Genomic DNA, 22,948 nt, shown 5'->3' on the forward strand with positions numbered 1-22,948 from the left:
TCTCCAGGTGTCCTGCCTGGGTAGGAACAGGACATGTTCTTCCAAACCACACTCCCTGGCAGCTATGCCCTCAGTGTCTCAGAAGCTAGGAACAGAATATGAAGATAGATGTGCTCCATGGGCCACTGCTATTGCAGTGCTCCTTCTGCCTAGCGAGTCTGCGTGCCTGCTCTGCCCTTCCCTTACTCAGTCATGGAAACCTGTTGCCTTCTCCAAGAGGTTCCCTCACAGCTCTCTTTCTGGCTTGTTTTGCTCAGTATCCTCAGGGCTGGAGGACAGGCACTATTTTCACAGCCCACCCCATATGTCTCAGCTGCTCCCAAGGCTCATCCTGACATGCACCCTGCTGCCTCCTAGGTGCTGCTTCCAGATCTCTGTAGAGATGGAAACGCAGGGGCTCATTCCCATTGTGAAGAATAGCAGGTCCAGTTACTCCCCAGACATGCAGGAACAAGCTGAGCCATGAACACACAGATGAGCAGGGCCAGTGGTGCTCCCCAACATGTTTAATCCTCATATACACATGGGACAAATCCGTGCTGGGGGGAGGCCAGGGCTGAGTGCCCACCGGCTTCAACCAGGTAAGGACTTAAACTCTAGGGCTTTGCAGCTCTGTGGCAGGGAGATGGGAAGAGTCCATGGTACATGGGAAGTCCAGTGACGGTGGAGATGGGCAAGTTCCCCTGGAGGATGGAAGCTCATCAGTGCAGTGAATTCAATGCCAAGGAAAACACAGTGGAGCCCAGAGTGCTGCTGAGCACAGGGCCCCTGCTGCCATTTCCCAAGTGCTGGAGGTGGCCCCACCAGCTCCAGGCTGGTGCCAGTGCTGCTGCCCCACCAGATCACGTCAATAGCCTTCGTCTGCCCAAGTGATCTCGTAGTCTGGATACTTTGCTTTCAGCTTCTCTGTAGTCACCGAGTGCTTTGCTCGCCCAAAGCCCTGGAAGAGGAAGGAGAATCCAAAAGTAAAGCAGGCATGCTTATCGCTATAAGAGCTTATCAAGCAGCTGAGACACCTCAAAGCAACTGGATGCTCTGAGAGAAACCTACAGCCATGTAAGATGCCACTGATCCCCTGTCTGTGAAAGGCTTGTTGGCTCCGATCAGTATGTGACACCGGCTGAAACTGCGTGCAGCTCAGCCTGGTGCTGGCAGCACGGCGCCCGCCCAGGCATTGTGCCACCTCACCGCTCCAGAGCCATCCTGGGTGATAGGTGCCGGCAGAACCAGAGCTGCCATCACTGACACCATTCTCAGGGTACACAGGTGCATGGCCTCCACCCTGAGCCCCTCAGGACCCACTCAGGAAGTGGAAACAGATCTGTGGAGGCAGCTGAGCACTGTCTGCCCAAGGTGGACCTGGCGTGGAGCCACAGGGTAGAAAATGTGGCTCCTGCAGGCACCCCCAGCTCAGCACGCACTCATCCGTGGTCTCCGCACCTTGGCTCAGTGCTCCCCCTTTCAGCTGCTGCCTCATTTCACGCGGCAGGACTAGTGCGGCCATTTGTGCTGTCTCAGCGGCAGCCATTAGAAAGGAGGAGCCACATTCACGGAGAGCTCCTCGACGCCGGCGTACCCGTGTCGGGGATGCCCCAGCTGGGCTCAGAGCCGGGCTGGCCTCAAAGCCGGGCACCTCCGGAGCCTGACGCCGCCGGGCGGGGCCACTCACCACCGAGTATCCGTAGACGTGGATCTTCTTCTCCTCCTGCTGGTGGGAGATGCGGCCGCCCCCCAGGCACTCGCAGTCGAAGCCCTGCCGCTCCAGCTCCGCCGCCGCCTTGTCGTATATATCGGCTGCGGGGAGAGCGGGCCGCGGGGTCAGGCGGCCGGGGAACCGGCGCGGGGGCCGGGGCAGCGCCCGTTACCGCTACCGGCACCGCGGGGCTCCGGGCGGGGCGGGATGGAGCTGCTGGGGCCCGCCTGCGGGGACCCCGGCCCGGCCCGACCCCCGCCCGACCCCTGCCCCGCCCGCCCGCCGCCGCCCCTCACCGTGGTACTCGGCCCAGCCGTGGCCCCGCACCACCTCCTTCCCGGCCGCGGCGGTGCCGGCGTGGCGGGGCCGCACTCTGAGCAGCACGTACTTGAAGACGCCGCCGCCGTCGATCTCCACGTCCGCCACGCGCCCCAGCGCCGCCGCCGCCGCCTCCGCCGCCATCGCTCCCGGGCCGCCGCCAGCCCCGCCCCTCTCGCGGCGGCCCCCGCCCCGCGGCCCCGCCCGTTCCGCCCGTTGCGGGCGGGGCTCCGCGGGAGCCGCCGGGCGGGGCGGGGCGGGGCGGGGCGGGGCTCCTCGGGTGGGGCGGCCCAGCCCCGGCCCTGCCCCGCCCCCTCCGGCCGGTCCGACCCCGGGCCGCGCCTCCCGGGCCCCGTTCCGGCTCCGGCCGCCGTCCCCGGCAGCCCTGTGGAGCCCCGCGGGCCGCCGGCAGCGCCCTGGGGTGCCCTCGGGCTCGGGGGGCTCCTCCCGGTGCCGCAGCGGGGCCCTGGGACCCGCCCCCCCCCCCGGGGACGGACGTGTCCCGGAGCGCCGGGCTGGGGCTGGGGCCCTGGGCACGGGCAGGGCGCGTGGGCAGGCGCGGAGAGGCCCCGGCCGCCGCAGCTGGAGATCTGCAGGGTCCTGCGGGGCACCGAGCAGCAGCAGCGGTGCCCGGTGCCCCGTGGTAAGCCCCGGCTCCTCCCTCCCCCCTCCCGCAGCTGCCCCGGCCCAGCAGCTCTGCGAGCAGCCCCCGGCAGCGCGCCCGCGGGCAGCCAGAGGGTGCCCGTCCCACCGCACCGACGGGAAAACGCCTATCTACAGAAGGGGATAAACGGGGGCTGGGGGGGGTCCTCGCGCCACATTCACATGATGTCATCCAGGAGGTTGGGGCTGGCCACCCAGTCCAAGGTGCGGGGCTCGGAGGCTGCCATGATCATGCACATGAACTGTTTGCCTGTCCTCTTGTCGATGGGGTAGATGGTGGTGGGGGTGAAGCGCTTGTTGCTCTCCACGAAGTCGCAGAGCTGCTCGTAGACAGCGGGGAACTCGTGCCGCAGGAATACGCCGCGGATGCGCAGCTCTCGCTGGATGTTGATGAAGCAGACCTCCCGCGCCTTGCGGCCCTCCTCGCCCTCCTTGTCGATGTCTGCTGTGCCGGGCGGTGGCGTCAGGATCAAGGTCTCCATGTCCCGCTCCTTCTTCGGGATCTTCTTCTCAGGGCTGGAGGAGGCTAAGGCCACCTTGGCATATTTCCTGACCGTTGGCACCTGCATCTTTGGAGACGGCCTCTCTGGCACTTTCTGTGCCACGGCCACGGTTACATTCAAGAGGAAACATTCATCAGGGTCATACTGGTTGCCAGTCTCCCGCAGCTCCCGGGCATAGTCCCCCAGGTTGTCCGAGTAGCTGTCCAGCTCCCGCAGGGACAGGTAGGTAGGGGACATGAGCAGGCTCTCCAGGCCAAACTGGAGGAAGTTCTCAGCCGAGCCCGAGTTGGGGAAGCCCAGGAAGAGCACGCCACGGCCTCGGGACAGGTAGCCCACCTTGGCGATGCGCGAGAAGGCCTTGTGCACCTCTGTGTTCTCCCGGCAGAACTGCAGCACGTGGCGGCAGACGCTGCCCACACGCCCATAGACGCAGCTTTCCTTGTGTGTGTCCCAGTCCTCGCGGCGGCAGTGCCGGGAGCAGTAGTATGTGTAGCAGCTGTGGCACGACTTGAAGTAGAGGCAGGCGTTGAACATGGTCTCCGTCCGCCGGCACTTGGCATTCGAGCACATCATCATGTCGTCCTCCTCTGCGCTCAGGTCAGGCGAGCAGTTCTCCAGCGGCTTCTCAAAGGTGCCGCTGGCTGGCGGGGAGGGCTGGGGGCGCGGGGTGCTGGGACCCGGTTGCTCCTTTGTAGGCCGGAGCCCCTCAGGTGCTCCAGGAGGGACCTTCCTCCCCTCGCTCCGCCGGGGTGGCCCCGGGGTACTGCTGCTCAGGAGCTTCTTGAGCTGCTCAGCGATGCTGTCCCTGTCCCCAGCATGGTGGCCCGGTGCTGGCTTGTAGTCGATAACGAGGTCGGTGATGAGCTCGTCCAGCTGCTCCAGACTACGCTGGCGTGCTGAGCCACTCTCCTTGGAGACAGGCTGTGGGGCGCAGGGCACAGCATAGGGTGTCTGCTCCCGCCCTGCATCCAGCACATCCCAGCTGGCCGAGCGCCTCTCGCTCCTGCCCAGCCCGTTGGCACGGATGTCATTGTCAGTGATGGTGATCTCTGGCGTGACGTACCAGGAGCGGCCCAGGGGGCCACGGCTGCCATCAGCATGCATGCGCTCGAGGATGGAGCTTTCTGAGAGGGACAGGGCAGCGTAGCGCTTGGGTGAGCTTGACAGGTTGATCACCACTGGCTGCCGGCGCTCATCAGGAGATAAGGCACGGTGCTGCTCCTGGGCAAGTAGGTTCTCGTAGCTGCGCCCACGCTGCAGGGCGTCCTCCCTGCGTGCTGCAGGTGCCAGGATGTTGTCCCAGGATTTGGAGTAGTGCTGGCTGTCCCGGGCCAGCCGTGGGGGGTTAGTGCTGTAGCTGGCGTGCCAGGAGGACAGCATGGCCTCACGCCCGGCTGGCTGTGGGGCAAAGCGCGACACCTGCAAGCTCTGGTAAGGCAGCGTGTTCCGCTCGGGGCAGTACCAGTCGCCAAAGTGCAAGGGCTGGGTGCTGCGGGGAGGGGGGCATGTCCGTGAAAGCATCTCCCGTTCACGGTACTTCCCATAGTCCTCAGCGTAGAAGACCCTGGCTGAGGAGCCGAGGGCTGGGTATGTCCGGGCATCTTCAGCATAGATGGTTTTGATGGGGGTGCCACGGGGCGCATAGAAGCGGGGCTCCTCTCCATAGAAGGCATGGGTGGGTGCCTCCTGCACGGGGAAGCCCCGTGCCTCCTCCACATACAACGTCCGGGGTGGCACCGTGTGGACAGCGGCTTTGGCTGGGTCCTCTGCATAAAAGTGCTGCGGGGGGCCATGGCGCCCGGGGTAGGGGTAACTGGCATAGCCTGAGCTCCGCAGGGGCACAGCGGGGCTGGGGCACCGCACTGGTTCCTCCGCGTAGAAGAACTTGGTGGGGACGCTGGGGGCTGAGAAGGTCATGCAGCCCCTCTCAGGGTACTCCCTGAAGTCCCGTGAGGACGGCACTGGCACTGTCTGGTATGCCAGCGCCCGGGGGTCAGCCTCATAGAACTCACCAGGGTAGGGCAGGATCGGGGGCTCCCCACTGTAGGAGTCACTTGGTGTGGGTGTGCGGGACACGGACACCTGCCTGCTCCCTGGCACTGCCAGGCTGCGGGCAGCCCCAGGCGTGCGGGGCCAGCGCGGTGGCTCTGGCCTGCTGTGTGTGGCCCGCAGGCTGCGAGCGGTGTGCACCAGCACCGCCTCGTCTGGCTTGATATCCACCCGGCACTTGACGTGGGGGCTGGCGCCCACCTTGGTGCTCAGCCCCTCCTCAAAGCAGTTGCTGCCCACACAGAGCGGGGAGATGCGGCTGACGCTGCTGCGCTGTGGCTGCAGCTTGATGGGGTGCACCTCGTTGGCCAGCGCCCGCAGGGGTACGTGGCTCTCACGGCGCGGTGAAGGCTCGGTGCGGGACGTCTCCCGCACCACCCGCAGGGCCTCCCGCCCACGCCGGGCTGGTGGTGGTGATGCTGTGACAGTGATGGGCACTGGCGTGAAGGTGGACTTCACCCGTGGCGCACTCTTGGACCGGGCTCGCCTCTTTGGCTCACCCCGGGAAGCTTCCCTGGCTGGCGGGGGGGCCCTGCCACCATATGGGTCTGGCTTCAGAGGCACGCGCCTGCCTGGCAGCCCCGGCGCAGGCTCAGGAGTGCCGGGATGTGGGCAGGGGCGCTCCATGGCCGGGGGCGTGCCCAGCTGCTCGTCCAGTGACTCAAGGAAGTCAAAGCTCCTGCAGTGACGTTTGTTGAAGGGCTGCGGCTCGCGGGGCAGGGAGGAGGACATGGAGGCATCACATCGTGGCAGGGGCTGGCAGACGATCGAATCCCCAGGGGCTGTGGAGGCCACCTTTATGTCTTGGTACACCGTAGACACCAGGATATCAGGTGGGTCTGTTCGTGTCATCTTAAAAGTGACACTTCTATCACCAGTCCCCTTCAGATGACCTCAGAGGAAGGCAGCTGGCCCTGCAAGAGAACAGACAAGGTCCCTAAATCCTGTCGAGGATCTCAGGGGCCACGACAGCTCAGGATAAAGCCCCACAGCCCTTGGCTCAGGGAATTTCAGCCACCTCTTCAGAGCTGGGAGATCGGGGTGTCTCAGCCTCCGCTGCTGCTTTTAGAAGGCTGCTCCCCTCTGCGGGGAGAAGCAGAAAAACACCAGTCGGAGAAGTTTGCAATCCAGAGTACAAATAAAGGACCAAATGCCATAGCACCTGCAGGTGCACCTGGGAAGAAAGAGCTGCGTGGCACTGCTGTACCAGCTCACCGTAGGGAGAGGAGTCTGCTGACCTCTGTGCCCCAGCTTTTGTGGCCAGGGCACAGGACATGGGGACCATCCTGCAGCATCACAATAAAGCTCAGAACAGTGGTTGGGGGACTCAGTAAGGGGCGGGTCTGTAGCAGATGGGAAACGTGTACCTGGCATTCCACCATGACCATCCAAGCAGCCAGGGGGGTCTGCCTGGACTGCACACCCTTGTCCCAACACACGATGCACCCAATCCCAGCACTGTGGGCAGCACAGCACAGCCAGCAGCATCACTCAGGGGCAGGCACTGTGAGCACTCACCACACTCTCTGCCACTTCCCCACCAGCCATGGCTCAGAGCACCCCTGGGCTACCTGTGCACCTGAGACTCCTGCCAATAACCCAGCTCTGGAGGGGCTGTGCTCGGTCAGTGCCCTCCAGCTTTGTCCTCTCCCATGTCCCAGGCTGTCCTGCACCAGGTCATGTCTCTGCTGGTGGGCTGTAGCTCCTGTGTCTACACAGGACACAGGATCCAGTGCACACCAGGCACCAGCACAGTGCCTGTGGTGCTGCGAGCTGCTGTCTGCTGTGGGATGATCTTCCCAGCTGGGGGGGGCAGAGTCCCCCACCACACATGTGACGAGGAGGCACGTCAGCATGATCCTGACACCCCCAAAGTGACCAGGGAAGAAGACAAGGTCCCAGAGGATCTGGTGGGTTTTGCAGGGATGTTCATTGCAAGACCGTTGAAAAATGTCTGCAGACTGTAACTGGTACCGAGTGTGCTTACAGACAGCTTTGCCCACAGTGGGGACACCAACCATCTTTAACACTCACAAAATTTTTTTGGCCACCTGGCCAGGAGGCATGGAAGCATAAGTGTGTTCGAGCAGCTCCAGGAAACAACAAAGCTGCATGGCAAAGGCCATCAAAATGTGTTTTGCTTTGAACAGAAGCAGAGGACCACAGGGAATGTATTTCAGGGAGAAAAGTAACAGACTTTATTTGTCAAGCAGTAGTATCAACTAAGCAGAGATGTGGCAGAGGCCTTGGCTTCCTTGTAGCCTTCATTTCCCACTTGGATAAACCCCTGTCTTGTCCTGAAGTCGGGGGACATGGATGCTGGGCAAGGGGTGAATCTGGGGGGGCTGGGGGGAAGGCAGCAGGGGACATGTCCCTGGAGGGAATGAGGAGCCCAGTGGCCAGGGAGAGATTGAGGCCAGTCTGGAAAAGGTCAGGAGGTGCCTTTGTGAGGGCCCCAGGGCACAGGGAAGCAGCACCCCCCTGCTGTGGTGATGCCAGCAGTGGCACTGGGGAGCCCATCCCCATGGTGTCAGGGCAGCTCACGGTCAGGGGATTGTGGCCTGCGGGCCAGGGTCCTACCTGGTCCGGCCGCAGCAGGGACTGGGTGGGTGGGCTGAGCTGGCCGAGGGCCCTGTGGTGGCTCCATCCCAGCACTGCAAAATAAAAGAGGCACGTGAGGGTCCCGGGAACTCCGGCCATGAGGGCAGGCAGTTGCTGGGGCTGTGGGGCAGAGGGGGCAGTGAGGTGGATCCTTCAGCCACAGCCAGGCCCAGCCCTGGTGAGCCACTGCCTGCTCCCCCATGCACTGGGGCCACGGGCACTGCATTATACAATGGGGCACATGTAGGGGGGACACGTTACACCTGCTCTGATTATACCGCAGGGGCATGTCCCCTCCCTGTCTGCCCCAGCAGCATCCCCTGCCTGCAAAGCCTTGTAAGGCTGTGCTGGTGGGGGAACTCGGGGACAGCAGCGGTTCAGTGCCGCCCAGGGTTGCTATGGTTTCCCCCAATTATTCCTCCTCTGCAAGGATAGCGTGGGTGCATGGGGAGGCTGGTGGGGCGGCTGCGCAGTGGGGGGCCAGGGGGAGCCAGGGCTTTGCAGCATCGCACGGGGAGTACCTGCAGCTTTGCGCGCTGGGGTCAGAGACGGGATGGTGATGCTGAGGCCATCTGTGGCAGGGACAGACACCAGTGTCACACAGGCCACCCTGCTCAGGTGGTGCTCAGCAGGGCCCCTGAGGAGGGCCTGAGCCATGGGGACAGCCGAGTTGGCAGGACTGTTCAGGTACCAAGTGCCTAGGGGTGAGCAGGGTCACTTCCATCCTCCCACATCTTGCATATCCCCAGCACCACTGCCCTTGGGAAGCTCCCAAAACAGGATTGCTCCCCACATGTGGCATGAATGGGTGGTACAGGGGCTGTGCAGTGCCAGTGTCTGTGCCCACTGCACTGCCCGGGCACCACAAGTGTTGCTGCTCCCTGCTTGCGTCCTTCCCCATGCCCACAGAGAGCGTGCTGGTGGTGGGCACAGCACTGAGCACCGCCACACACTGCACCACACACATTGCCAGTGCATGCTCTGTGCGTGCTATCTGGGCATTGCTCCACACCCGGCCTGCTGAGCGTGCTGAAGTGTGCTGCATGGGTGCCCTGTTCGGGGTACACAGCCAGCACGCCCCCTGCCTGTGCTACGTGCAAGCTGCCTACATGTGCACTGCACCGAGCACACTCTGGCTGCACCACCGCACACAGCGTGAGCACGCTGCTGGCGCACGCTGCGCTGCACTGAGCTCACTGCCTGTGCATGGCCCTGTGGCTGCTGCCAGCACGCTGGCAGCATCCACGGCCTCAGGTGCACTGTGTGTGTGCATGCATCAGAATGTGACCCAGGAACCCTCTGCACTGCAAGTACAGGGCTTGTGCAAACCATGCTGGACACACCACCAGTGTGCTGCCTCCTGTGCACACTGAGCACAGCCCAGGCCTGCGTGCTGCATGCACGCACCAGGAGGGTGCTGACAGCCAGTGCTGCCTGCACACTCTGCCCTGGGCATTGCCAGCGCACAGGTTCCCCAGTGAGGGAACCCACTGCCCCCGGCCCCCATGCACATGTCAATTACACAGTGCTCTCTGGCCCCTCCATTTCCCTGTGCCCCTGCCCCCAGCTCCTGTGCCCAGGGCACCCCCCACAGCCCCTGTCTGGAACCTGTAGCTCCCTGCCCCAGCACCCATGGGTGCCCCTGCACTCCCTGCCCCACCTGCATGGCCTGGAGGGGGGAGGGGTGTCACCCTGCTGGAGCATGGGGACCCGGCCCCAGTGCAGGGCAGTGCCCCAAGCCTCAGCTCTGGCATCTGGATATGGCGCAAGTGACACCTGCCGGGCAGGTGCAAGGACCCCTCTGGCCACCCCGGTGTCCCCCGCCTGCCCAGCCCCCAGACCTAGCCCCGTTCCCTCCTGCAGGGGAGGGTGCTGGGGGCTCCCACCCTGGGGGAGCATCCGCAGATAGGCATGGCCGAGGGAGCCGGGGGCGTCGGGCACTGGGGCCGGGAAGCATCGCCGGGTCCGGTGTCCCTCCCGCAGCCGCTGTCACCCGCGTGGCTTTCAGGGCCCGGGCCAGGGTCCGGGGTGGCTGCGTGGGGCGGGCGCCCCGGCGGGGCTGGGGGACGCGGCCGGGAGGCTCCGGGGCTGCCCCAGGCGCTGCCGCCGCCGCTCCCCGGCGGCCCCAGGGCGGTGGCCCCGGGCACCCCCGCGCTGCGCTCCGGCATCCGGGCGGCTCCGGGCCCGCTGGGCCGCGCGGGGCGCTGAGCCCGGCCCCGGGCGAGATGGGCGCTGCCGTGGGGTGGGATGGGGGCACGGGGACGGGATGCGATGGGGTGGGAAGCCCCAGGGGGACGGGATGCGGGTGGGGACGGGGCTGTCCTGGAAGGGGGCTGGAGATGCGATGGGATGAGAAGGGCGGGGGGGCCGGGCTGCGGTGGCCCGGAGGGGACGGGGGATGGAATGGGGATGTGGGGCACGGGAGAAGCGTGGTGGGATGCGATCGGATGGGATGGGATGGACCAAGGGGGGCGCAAGGAGACGGTCCCTGGGGTGCTGAAGGCCCCGAACCCCCCCCCCCCCCCGCTCTGTCCCCTCTTTACCTGTTCCGCACCAGCGGCCTCGGCGGCCCCCCTGCTCCATCCCCACCGCTGCGCTACAGTCGGCCCGCCACCGCCCTAGTGGCCATGGTCCGGCACGGCACGGCACGGCACGGCACGGCACGGCACGGCACGGCACGGCACGGCACGGCACGGCACGGCACGGCACGGCACGGCACGGCACGGCACGGCACGGCACGGCACGGCGCTCCGCCGCGGCCGCCCGGCTCCGCTGCTTGTTTTCGCATAAATACGGCAGGCGGAGTTACCGGCCGGGGCCGGGCCGGGCCGGACAGGGGCCACCCCCCGGCACCGCCCCCCCCCGCCCCCCGCCCGGCCCCGGTTCGGTTCGGCTCAGCCCGGCCCCATCCCCATCCCCGTCCCCGTCCCCGTCCCCGTCCCCGTCCCCGTCCCCGTCCCCGTCCCCGTCCCCGTCCCCGTCCCCATCCCCATCCCCATCGCTATCCCCATCCTTTCCCCGGCGCGACGGGGCTGCCTCTGCCCGCGGCGGCCGGAGCCCCGGGGGGGGGGGCACTCAGGTGACACCGCGGCAGGCGCCGAGACGGGCGGGCACCGTGCCCGAGGGCTGCCAGCGCACGACGGCCGCAGCGGGCGGGCTCTGGCTCAGTGACCCCCTTCTCTCCCAGGCGGGAGGCCCTGGCCAGCGGCCCTGGCGCTGGGGACCCGCCGGGGTGGCCTGGGGGTCGCAGGCAGCTCCGAGCCCGGCGCTGCGGGCCTGTTGCCTGCACGCGTCTCTGCACAGCAGCTGCTTTCATGGGATTTGCTGCATTTCAAAGTCCTCCACAGCAAAGATCCGTCCTCCCTCTGCTGCGGCACCGCAAGCATCCCTCTGTACTCTCGTGTGTCTGCAGCGAGCGGAGGAACACTAGAGTCAGTGCCGTGCCAGCAGCATGCCCGCACATCCATGTGCACGCACACACATGCCCAGGCACACGCGCACATGGGGTGCACTCGGAGCGGGAGCACTGTCGGCTGCCGTGGCATGGTGCCTGCTGCAGGGAGCAGCGACGGGCACGGGCAGCGCCAGTGACTGAGTGCTTGCAGTTGTGCTGAGGTCTGGAAACTGACTCATGGTGACCCAGTGCAGATGTCCTTTCACGTGATCTCCGGGACTGTGGTGGTGGTGCACAGGGACGGACAGATGGATGGATGGACCCTTCACCTTCCCCCACTGCTGCTGAGCACCCAGGGGGCGGGGGGCCCAGGGATACACCTCCTGGCTGTACCCAGCACCTGTCTGTGCTGGTGGTGGCATTGTGACTCCCTGCAGAAATGTGCCATGGGCACTTTGCCCCTGTGCTCCCAGGGGTGCTGTGGGGACAGCTGAGAGAGCTGACCCCCAGGAATTCATTGCACAGATGAGCAGGGCACAATGGCTGCAGATGCTGAGAGGGGCAGCTCTTGTGCGCAGCACAGGTGAGCAAAGCCCATTCTCAATGCAGGGCATTGGTGCCCGGGGCCCTGTCACTCCCCCTCAGCGTTTCCATTTTCTTCCCTGCGGGACACAGCGCTCATTTTGGCTGCTCCTGCTGCCCAGCTCCCAGCCCTGCAGCCCCTGCAGCCCCTGCTGCGCTGCTCCATCTGCTCCCCACCTGCCACCAGCCCTGCGCCAGCCAGCCCTATGCCTGAGCTGAGCCCTGATGAGGCTCGCTACACTGCCACTGCTGCACGTGGGTGCTTGGGCCAGGCCAGCTTGCAGCTCGGGGGGGCTCAGCACCCCACACAGCCACGGAGATGGGTGTAAATCTGCAGCTGCAAAGGGAGGGCAGGACAAGCAAGGCAGTGCTGGCTGGGAGCCAGCCAGAAAGCAAAGGGGTAAAATCCATGTAAATCACACAAAAGATGCAGGAGACCAAATGCTGTGGGGAACACACAGAGTCCTGATGCAGGGGATGCTGCTGCCAGGCAGGTGCCGAGATGCCTGCACCAAGGGCACAGGGTCTGCATCCCCTGCAGTGCCACCTCTGCCCCTGCAGCTGTGGATTTGGGTGACACCTGCAAGGGCCAGGGCGGGTGGGAGTTCACAGTGGCTGTCACCCGTTCAGAGCCCCACACTTTAGGGCTGTTACAGAGCCTTAGCTGCCCAAGGGCAATGGGGCTCAGTGGCGGTGAGCAGGCTGGACTGTGTCCCCATGTGCCCTGTGGTGAGGGGCAGTGGGACCGTCTCCTCCCCCCATGTGGCTGCTGTTTCAGGTTGGGAAATGCAGGGGGCTGTGACCAGCTGTTCCCTTGGCCACCTCAGGCAGGACCAACCTCGGCTTTGGGGGTAGGGGGCTCACCCCCAACCTGTGCAGCCTGTGGGGAAGGGGGCATCACACCAGGCCTCCCCAAGGACCAGTCCACTGGGGCCAACATGATGCAAAGTCCATAGTGCTGGTCCCTGCTGTGCTCCCTCTCCCACAGTGCTGTGGGACATAGGTATCTGGAGACATTTTTTCTATTTCCAGCCTCCCTGAACTGCCCCATTTACCCTGACTCTGCTGAGGGAGCTGCTGCTTGCAGGGGTCAATCCCCACTGCCCCGCAGTGTGCCGGACCCCTCCAGCCTCCACCTGCACCTGCGGGTTCATCAAGATGTCCCCGTGCTGAGTGCCACCAGGTCATCTCACCACGCATGGGGACAGCTGACCCAGCCTGCTGTGCTGGAGCCATGGGACAGCATGGGGAGCTGGGAACGTGGGAAGGGGCAGGCATGGGGACAGACAGGCAGCACCCATGGGTCACCTGCCAGCCCTGAGGGCCACCCATCCCACTGGGGCTGCCACAGAGCCGGGCACCTCCTTGCTGCCATCCTGCTGGCCCTGGTGCTGGGGCCACCGAGTCCCACCACACCCCCATCTCTCCTGCTCACTTTCATCAGTGCCTTCCTCTGACCGGCACAGCCCCGTAGGTGGCAAGGGAGTGACTGCAAAAACAGGGCGACCTAGCAGAGGCAGCCCCATCTCTGGATGGCAGGAAATGGAAAAATCTCAAAGGTTTTGGGCTTGGCTGGATTCACAAGCTGCTGCCTGGCTTCAAGCCCAGCTCCCTCCCAACTTGTGCTAGAGATGCAATATCCAGTTTGCTCAGGGCAGCACCTGCCACGGCAACAGCCCCTGAGGCCCCTTGGTGCTGAGCACCACAGCTTGGGGCAGGAGCTGGAGCACCAAGTGGGTGCCCTGAGATGCTGACCCAGGGGGGAATCAGGTGAGCGGTGCAGGACAGCCCTCAGATCTTCTGCTGGGATGGGAGCTCTCTGGGTCCCAGCCTCCGGCACTGACTGACATGATGGAAGGGGGGACATGGAGTGTGGACATGGGGAGAGGACAGCTCTGGCCATGCCAGTGCTGGGCAATGTCACAGCTAGAAAGACCTTCCTGGGCATTTGTGAAATGCTGCTGCATTCTACCAGGATGGCCCAAGACTAACCGAGGAAGCAAGCACAGTCAGTGAGGGAGCATTCTGCAGCAAGGTGGCTTTTTTGGGAGCCCTCTGGTGTCAGGCTGGCAATGGGACTGGGGCACTGGGTGTGTTGGAGCCAGGGGAACCCAGCATGGCCATGTCTGAGGGAGCAAAGGGAACTGGCGCTGCAGCGAGGCTCAGAAGGAAATGGGAGAAAAAAATAATTTGAAAGAAATTAAACATAGAAGTGGCTTCCATCTCTGTCTTGAGCACTGGCAAGACAGTGCATGCCCACCAGCATGGATGTACCTTGTGCTGAAGCTGCAGACCCACCAGCTGTGACGGACCGGGCAGCCAGGCCAGTACAGGTCACACCCCAGGATCTGTTCAGCGGGATGTGACAGGCTGGCATAAGCTACGTGGTAGGCAGATCCCCAAAACGCCCAGCCTGGGGAGATTAGGGCCAAGCCTCCCTCCCACAGGCTGCCCTTGCAAGCCCAGGGAACAAGGCAGGTGAATCCAACCCTCTGGATGTTTGGGGCTGCCCCGGACAGCATGTGAGCAATGTGGCAGATCCCCACATCACCTGGACTGGCAGCTCAGATATTCCCATGAGTTGTGCCAGGAAGGGCCGCACAGCCCCAAATGCATGGCTGCACAATAAGAGGATGCGAGCAGCCCCTGTGTGGGCCAAGCAGCTCAGCACAGGGACTGCAATTGGAAATGACAGCGCTGTGTAGGCAGCCGCAAGCCTGGCCCCGGGGACACCGGTGAGATAGAGCCTGGCGTCAGGGTGATTGCACTCACAGGGTGATCGGTGAGAAACGGGGCCAGGGCATGACTCCAATCAAGCACGAGTGGCTCCAGCAAGGTAGGCGTGGAGATGGTTTCTGGGTCATGGCAGAAGGGTACTTGCCCTCCCAAACATGGCAGAAGCATCCGCACAACCCCAGCGCACAGCCTGCGGGAGCGGGTCATGTTTCTGTACTGAGCATTCAGAGGTGATGCAGGGTCTGTGCTGTAGCCAGGACACCTAGTATGGCCCTGGACCAGCCTGGGACTTGCCTTGCACTTGCCAACACCACCAACACTGCTTTGTTTATTTTAGCAAATCCATTCCCTGATCCCCCTGAAGCTCATGGCTGTGGTATCAGCACAGCTGGGGCTGGGTAAGGCTGGCAGCTTAGACACCGCTGTTGGGTGCTTTTCAGAGATTGGTCAAAGAGAAAGTTTTTACTCCAGGGCTCTGTTCAGCTCTTGCTGGTTCTCTGCAACTTTCAGGGCTTGTGTTTCTCCAAGTCACTGAACATGACCTCAGGACCTGGAGAATGTGACCACAAGAGCTGCCTGCAGTGCTCAGGTGCCCTAGAGCTGGTGAGACCGGTGGCAGCTGCCAGTCCCTGGCTGTGTGTGACCCTGGGCTGCTCGCTGTCCATGAGTGCTGCCGACACTGCAGCGGCATCCAGCAGAGTGAGGGCTCCAGCGCCAGGGCAACAGCATGGGGATAGGGGCTGCAGCACCCCCTGCCATAGCCACCCCATGGGAAATGGAGCCATGGGCATCCAGTGCTGTGCCCCTGTGGGCCCAGGGGACAGTGGGTCCGGGGGCCTGTGTGTGATTCGTGCACGGTACCGGGAAGGTACCAGGCGTGCTATGCACTGCTCTTCTCCCTCCCACACTGCTGAATTTACAGCAGGGATTAATATTTGATACCCTCCCTTCACTCCAAGCTCATTTTTCCCCGTCACCATCCTCGCTGCATGGGCAGCCAAGCAGGGCAGTGCGCTGAAGCCTGCTGGGGACTGCAGCAGCCTTGGTGGGGCCAGCAGCCTTCATGTCCCCTGCCCCATCCACAGGTGGGGGTAAGGGGGAGAGGGGCACAGGCAGGCTTGGGAAAATAGGGTTCCACGTTTGCTCAAACCCCCTGGCAAGGGGCACAGGGAAGGCTCTCTCTCCACCACCTCTCTGCAGGCATCACCACCACAAGCTGCTGGGAAATTCCATTTTCCATGGCAATGTGGGGATGCCCTGGCCAGGATGGGACCCCTGCCCACTGCCCTGCCTGCCTGGCCCCTTGCTGATGCTCACTGGGCCCTGAGCCTCCAGTCTGGGGGTGACGCTTGAGTAAGGAACAGCCAAGCCCTGCTGGAGAAGCAAGGAGCTGGGAGCTGCTGGGCCTGGGCTGGCTGTGGTGGGGCTCTCCCCTCCTCCAGCCTCTCTCTTCTTCCCATTGTCTCCCTTCCCTAGCTGACACAAGGGAGAAACCAGTCCTGCTGCCTGCCTCAGGGTCTAGGAACGGAGCCGGAGCCTGCCTTGCAGCCCATCTGGGAGCCCTCAGCCCTGCAGGCAAGGAGTTCAGTGTGGCCCCAGCAGGCGGTGGGAGCTGGGTCCTGGCTGTGTGTGCAGCAGCAGCAGCAGCGCACCGAGGGCCTTGCTCCAGCCCTCCCAAGTGCCACATGCCAGCATCCGCTGCTCATTACCCTCCTGAGACATCAGCTGCCCACCAGCCTCTGCTGTGATGGATGAACCAACCCCTTGTGCTGGGCTGGTGTCCCCTAAACCGGGCAGTGCTCAAGGCAGCAAGGCCAGGGGGAAGCCCCCTGTCCAACTCCTCTCGCTGGAACTGTTTTCTGCTGACAGTACAAGGGGTGTTTCTCCTAGCAGCTCCCAGCCGGCTCTTCTCCCAGCTGGCTGGCTCCTTCCTGCTGCCAGCCTGCACATGCCAGCACAGTCTCTGTCTGCATCTGCCTCCCAGGCCAAACCTCATGTACAGGCGGAGCTCCCGTGCTGACATGCTGCCCACCCGCACATGCCTGCCTGGAGCAGGACAAGGGCACGGGGTGGCTGCACACCAGGAAGGTGGAACTGAGGAGAGCGGCACCTCCCAGGTCATCCCTGCCACCTGGGAACACAACAGCCTCCTCCTCCCATCTCACCTGTGCTGCCAGAGGAGGCCATGCTGCCAGCCTCCCCTCCTTGTTCCCAGTGTCAGTCAGAGCCAACCAATACTTGGAGATAACTACAAGTTCATGGGTTTGCAGGCTGGGTTGCGGCCCAACACAGCATCCTTCATACGGTTCTGAGCACAGTATATGTGTAGACAAATAAAACCTCCTGATTCAACGTCCTGGCTTCCTGCAGGCTGCTCCACACCTGAACCTTTTCCAGATACTTCACATCTCCTCACTTGGCCAAGGTCTGCCCAAGCCCGTAGGGCCCATGGGGCTCCAGTGCGACAGCTCTCTCCAGGCACCAGGGGATTGTTTCTCTTTGCTCAGCAACCTCTCTGGAAAGTGGTTGAAGGACAGGTCTGGATACTCACTGTGAGCCATCCTAGGGCCAAGCACATGTTGGAAGCCTGAGATGTTGAAGGCTTGTTTTGGAGGCAAAACCACAAGTTAAAAAGGCTCCACCACTTGTCCTGGTATCTTTAAGCACCAGACTGAGCCAACTCTGGATTAATTACATTATGCCGTGATGAAGGCTGTTGCTAGGTTACAGAAACTGGTCCCTAAGCCCATCCTACTGCAGGATTTCCTCAGAATCACTCATTTGTGAGCTCAGGGGCATTCCAGAAGGACAAGCAAGCACTAGGATCTCACAAGGAGCAGGGCCCTCAACTGCAGGGAAGCTGCAGACAGCACATCCATCGCACATCTTGTCCCCAACCCAGCCACCTGCCTGCCTTGTCCTGCACCAGGTCCTGTCACACTCCAGCTGTTTTTCCGGTCCCGCAGCACCTCCAGGAGCCTGTATGGCCCTCTGCAGAGCAGGCTTCCTCAAAAGGCACCTGCAAGTTCCCACGTTCATTTTGCATCCTGATAATACCTGATCTTCGATAACCTTTTCATGTTCCCACCCAAGGCCTTGGCAAGCCAAGGGAAAACATGCTATGACCTTATGGGAGCAGCAGAAATAGGGTGAAACTGAATCCCCCAAAGTGCAGAATCATTGCACTCCTTGCACTTGGCTCATCATAAATCAAAGGGAATGATGAAGACCCAGTACACCAGTCAGCCAACTGCTAGCTGTGAGTCTGCCACAAGAAACAGCTGTGAATAAAGCCAGCACCATCCCAGGATGCAGCAGGAGATGCATTATATGGGAAACATTAAGTACAAGCCCTGGCACGACCTCATCTGGACTGGCACAGCCTCAGAAAGATGAACTCAGAGTGGAGCTGGTGCCAAGGACAGCCGCTAGAATGGCCGGGGGACAGCTTGTGCAGCAGAAGAGAGGCAGAGCTGGGATGAGAGGCAGAGCCGGGATATGAGCCCTGTCTGCACAGGACTGAGGTGGAGCAGTATTTAAACAACAGTGCTGGCAAAGGAACAAATAAGCAGAAATTGGCCAGGAATAAAATTGGATAGCAATTATCAGACAGCTCCTAAACCTCAAGGCAGAAGACTGACGTACAACTTCCTACATGGGTGCTGGAAACAGCTGTTTTGGAGATGGTTGGAACTGCCATGACCAGTCCATCTGTCCTTGTGGTAATTTTCTACCTGGTATTTTGACAAAGGGATGGAGGAAGGCACAGGTTGGGTATGGAGAAACCTGGTCCTTTCAGCACAGACTGTGCCACACAGGGCCAGGTACATAGCTTGACAGCAGTGATAAGCAGCTTGATTCACTTGCAGGGATGAATTTTGTGACAGACTAACACGAGCAAGAGCAGGGATGGCCACCTGTTCTAAGGAGACTTGGGCCATCAGAAGGATGCTGTGAACATGCTGCCTTCGCACTAGATGAATACACAAGGAGATGATGTACAGCCACAGAGGAGTCAGACAGCTTCAGGCCATTCAGATGCAGGTGAGCTAGAAGGTCCTGCCGAAACTGGCTCGCAGCTGGAGAGCCACAGCGAAGTCTGCAGGCTTTGCAGTGTGCCTTGTGTGCAGAGATCAGAACATCAGCCTGCTCTCAGAGTACAACTTCATTTGTGTCTTGCCACAACAGCTGCATCAAGTCAGAGACAGCCAACAGTGACAGGAACTGCTAACCGTAGCATAATTTTACCATTCCAGGGATGGGGATACGAAGGAACCCTCCCCAAAATAAATGCTGGGCATATAACTCCCATTCACATCTCAGATTAGCAGCACAGCACCAGCTATCCCAGGTAACTATAACCCTGTTCACAAAGCAGATATCCAGACTCCCCCAGATGCCAAGTCCCCTCTCCTCCCGGGCCTGTGAGGCAGCCCAATGCTCAATGCTTCAAGCAAATGGAGGTTGCAGCTGTGACTTAGCAGCTGAGTGATCCTGGCTGGGAAGATACAGTGGGTGGGAACAGGACCTTGGTAGTTACCTCTCATGACTTATCATGGATGGTTTGGCTTCAGATGGGCACAGTGGAAGCTGAGATTTAACTGTACCATGTCAGAGCACCCCATGGGATCTCAGTCCCACAGCAGTATGGAGGCAGGGGAGCAGGCAGTGCAGCTTTCAGACGTGTGCCTACAGTAGTAGCCCTCGAGGCCAGGGCTGCCCTTTCTGTACTTGAGAACCAGGCCCTTTAAACCGTCAGATTACACAAATTTGCACTTCTCCCTCCTGCTGCTCTTTACCAAATGAGACTTTATACAACATGCAGCTCTGGCCAGAGTTAATCGTAAGAAATCGCAGCTCCTCAGTCTTAAGGTCTTGATTTTTTTTTTGGATGACTGATAAACCCAAACAGATAAAAACATACACTGGTAACTCTGGAGATACTCACAGGATCTATTTATATCAATGTGATCCTGCAGAAGCTTCCCTACAGTGACAGGCACGTACATATACTTCTTATATTTAGCTTTTTTGAAAGACTGGGCATGGGTGAGCCCAATTCAGACAAGGTCTATTTCTTTCTCTCCTCACTCACGCTTGCCAGCGCTGGATTACACCTTACTCTGTAGCTTTAACTAGTTCAGCATTTTCTGGAAAAGGGAGTCTTAAGTCTAAAAAATGCCTTTTTTCTGCTATTCTTCTCCACACTCCCACTTTACCCACTACATAGGATTTCTCTGGCCTTGCTGTCAAAGCCAAAATATGCCACATGCCCTCCTGGGTCTCTAGTGTAAGTAAAGAGAGCTCCCATATCTGCTTCTTTTAAAGGAGAATTTTGGATCAAAATGATTAATCTTTGCTTGTTTTTGTCTCAGTTCCTTGTGTTGACAATGAACCTGAGCTGCAGAGAGTGTAAAGGCTCCTACTGGTAGTCAAATCTGGCCCAGGTGAAAAACAAACCAATGCCAACATAAACATTTCTAGGGGGCTCAGCGCTTGTTCAACCTTCTGCTAACCCATGAGCTGCATTCTCAAGGAGGCTGAGCTGAACAAAAATGCCTTCTCCTTTACGTGCTGTATGAAACAACAGCTCTCTCAGGACAGACCTCAGCTTTGGGAAAAAAAAAATCATGTTTTTTAAGTTCAACTTTTTCTGAATGATTTTTAATTTAGCACCCCTTTCCACAAAGTGTGAGAATGCAAAAACATGAGGATGTGACAGACGGCTGTCCTTTTGTGAAAGAATCCTGGAGGGACAAGCAGCTCATGGGCCTGGGCAGACACACCTGCAGTGGAGAAGAAGATGTACAGAGGCAGTTGTACAACAGAGCTTTATAGTCAGAATGGATTTTTTTTGATGCAAAATGGAACATGACCCAAAATCTTTACAGAACAGAAGCGCTTTCAGGAACACAGCCAGCTGAAGCTTGAACGCCTGCCTGTCTTCTCACAAGAGAGGCCACAAACTTTGGTTGCGTCAACTTTTTCCTCTCCAGACGTGCAGAGTTTGAATTGTCTCATGCAAATTCCCCACAGTGTCACAAAAAATGTAGTAATGTTCAGAGAAATAGTGAATGCCAATGGAAAACAGACCTGAACAATATACTGCTCATGCAGCAAACTTAGTTCATTTTATAGGGAAACAGTTATATGTGCATTTTGGGGGCTGGGGAGAAGAAAAAGAAAAATAGAACAGATAACTACCTGCTGTTCAAGACAACTCCGAAGTGGACAATGGATCAAAAGAACACCTTGCTTTGTGGGGATGTAGTAGCAAATCCCAGCTTGGATACCACGGCTAACAATTCACAACAGAAAGGGGAGGGAGAACAAAACCAAACCTCAGATCAACCTGGATGCAACAGGCTAATGGAATGCACAGAACCTGGAGGGAGCTTCACTGTCCAAGCTGCAAAAGGGACCCAGAACCAAAACAGAGGTGGGTATGGAGAGCTAACAAACTCCACCAAACATGGTGGTGACTCACTGAGACACAGGCAAGTGTGAACAGCTGGCTTGTAGTGCCTATCCAACTGCAGCCTGCACTGCTGAAGAGGCACCAATCCACAAGTTCAAAGCAAAAATTAAAAGACTTCCCAAACTCATGGGATAGGAGGAGGCTCTCCAGTTGGGGCAGGGAATGGCAGCACGCTGGCTGTTGGGAGGCTTGGCCCAGTAAACACAGCTGCGATATTGACAAATTGGACCAGGAAAGGTCATCTGAGCTACAGTGGTTGTTCCTCTCAGTGTAGAGAGGCGGTTGGTGCTGTACAGCCTGACTGTAAAATGCCTGAGAAGCAAATGCCTTGCCATGCTAACGCTGCTCTGTAGACAGTTCTGAAGCTCTGGATATCTTCATTTCCATGAGAGTCATGTCCCTGAGAGGTACCAAAAGGAGGGGATTCTAGTGTATGCAAATTCAAGGGTGGGAAATGCAGAAAAGCACTGTTTTTTCCCTCTCTTCTTCAAGTTAGCTTTGCACTTTGCATTGTTTTCCCAAACTGCATAGCAGTTTACATGTAGTGTCTGAGACACTGGGGCCACGGAAATCAATGGGGCTTCATGAATTCCAACAGCAACACCAGTGAGTGCTAATTAAGCTGCTGTGCAGAAAGGTCCCTTTCAAAGGACTCCAAAATCACACACGCTCTCTCTCTGGTCCTGTGGCTGCTGTTTTATAGAGCTGTATCATAGCATGATCTGCTTGATTTAAAGCATCAACTGCTGGGTGGAGCAATGGCCAATACCACCTTTCTCATTAAAAAATAGGAAGAATAAAAAGTTAAAGACTTGAGACAGGCGAGCACAATTGCATTCATGCAGCATGTTTTGTTGCACTCCTCTTAATAAGACAGAAACTTCAGGTGTGCAGGAGTGGCATATAACAGGGGTGGAGCTGGAAGCAGGTCCCTTTCACCCCCACACCCTGCCAGCTACCAAACAGGGCATCTCTGGAAGGAGACAAAATGACAGCCTGGAAGCGGGCCTGGGAACCACGCCCTAAACCTTCCCCTTACTCAAGTACATCTCAGCTGCATTTTCTTTGTGTAACAAACACACCAGAACAGCACACACAGATGTAAAGCTTTTGTTCTGCCAGATCTGTTTTGAGTGAATACATGGCAAAAAGCTTTACATATCTGCATCTGTCCTGGTGTGACCTGTAAGAAAAGATGGAGACAACCACGACAGAAGAGTCCGCTGCATGTACAGGTAGCCAGCCTACAGCTCCTCATAGTCCCCACCTCCTCGTGGCTTGCTCATGCTGGCTCCTCCTCCAAGAAAAGCCTCCAGTTCATCTATCTCATTGTTTTTCTCCTTGCTTCTCTTCTTCTTTTTCTTTTTCTCCTCTTTGCTCTCCTCCTTCTCTTTGCTCTTCTTGTGTTTGCTTTTCTTTTTCACAGACTTTTCCTCTTCCTGCAAAATGAGAAAATTGTAATTAGTAAATCCTCTGAGCATGCCAGTAACCCAGCATATATCACCCTGAAACTTGGCTCTGATGGGAACCTTACTTAGGGAGAAGCATCTACCACCAAGGCTGGCTGGGACCCTTCTGTGAGTTTGGACAGAAGAGAAGAAAGACCATCTGTTTTTTATGTAGCAATGGTCTGTCAGGCAGTTTGTGTCTGACAATACCACATTACTGGACAAGCAGAAATGTCACAGATAAAGCCTCCTGCAGACTTCCCTCACTGTCTCTGAGATCAGCTCTGACTGGGATCACCCTCTGTTTGGAAAAAGCCATGGTGCTATAACATACTCCAATCAGCAGAGATGCCTTGCTCTAGTTAATTTTTCATTTTACAAACTCACACACTGCCTTTTTAAAAGCCAACTGTTCCAAAAGTTTGCTTTTAAGCTGCAAAGTGGTTAATGGTCTGCAGAGCCCATGGAGCACAGCTCTGGCTG

At 59.5% G+C, this 22,948-nt stretch overlaps 3 protein-coding genes across 4 annotated transcripts in view; all 3 read right to left on the reverse strand.

Annotated features, from left to right (window-relative positions):
* Positions 1-489: 489 nt before the first annotated feature.
* PHPT1 (phosphohistidine phosphatase 1) lies at positions 490-2,192 on the reverse strand. 2 transcript variants are annotated; one of them, XM_084299306.1, is made up of 3 exons: positions 2,082-2,192; positions 1,670-1,794; positions 490-940 (listed from the first exon to the last, which is right to left on the reverse strand). In XM_084299306.1, exons 1-3 carry the CDS (start codon positions 2,153-2,155, stop codon positions 843-845), a joined length of 297 nt encoding a protein of 98 aa, XP_084155432.1. In that variant the 5' UTR covers positions 2,156-2,192; the 3' UTR covers positions 490-842. The 2 variants fall into 2 exon arrangements, with proteins under 2 accessions (XP_084155432.1, XP_084155431.1); XM_084299305.1 differs by having other exon boundaries at positions 1,990-2,190.
* A 640-nt stretch (positions 2,193-2,832) lies between these two features.
* AJM1 (apical junction component 1 homolog) lies at positions 2,833-6,078 on the reverse strand (the record flags this gene model as incomplete). The annotated part of the gene is made up of 1 exon (XM_084299327.1): positions 2,833-6,078. The coding sequence occupies one exon, from the start codon at positions 6,076-6,078 to the stop codon at positions 2,833-2,835; it is 3,246 nt and encodes a 1,081-aa protein (XP_084155453.1).
* Positions 6,079-20,136: 14,058 nt separating this feature from the next.
* Positions 20,137-22,948, reverse strand: part of RABL6 (RAB, member RAS oncogene family like 6) — a 57,106-nt gene continuing 54,294 nt past the window's right edge. The window contains exon 15 of the mRNA XM_084299101.1: positions 20,137-22,456. Coding sequence (XP_084155227.1) covers positions 22,262-22,456 — 195 coding nt within the window. The 3' untranslated portion in view covers positions 20,137-22,261. The remainder of the gene's footprint in view (positions 22,457-22,948) is intronic.

Source organism: Netta rufina (assembly GCF_964035555.1).
Source record: "Netta rufina genome assembly, chromosome: 20".
NCBI classification, from domain to species: domain Eukaryota; kingdom Metazoa; phylum Chordata; class Aves; order Anseriformes; family Anatidae; genus Netta; species Netta rufina.

Bases quoted from the DNA above. Each gene is read 5' to 3' on its own strand.
- PHPT1 (XM_084299305.1), bottom strand. From the start codon at position 2,155: ATGGCGGCGGAGGCGGCGGCGGCGGCGCTGGGGCGCGTGGCGGACGTG. The intron at 1,795-1,989 runs GTGAGGGGCGGC...CTCTCCCCGCAG, and splicing joins CGGCTGGGCCGAGTACCACG to CCGATATATACGACAAGGCG. The intron at 941-1,669 runs GTGAGTGGCCCC...TTCCTCTTCCAG, and splicing joins ACGTCTACGGATACTCGGTG to GGCTTTGGGCGAGCAAAGCA.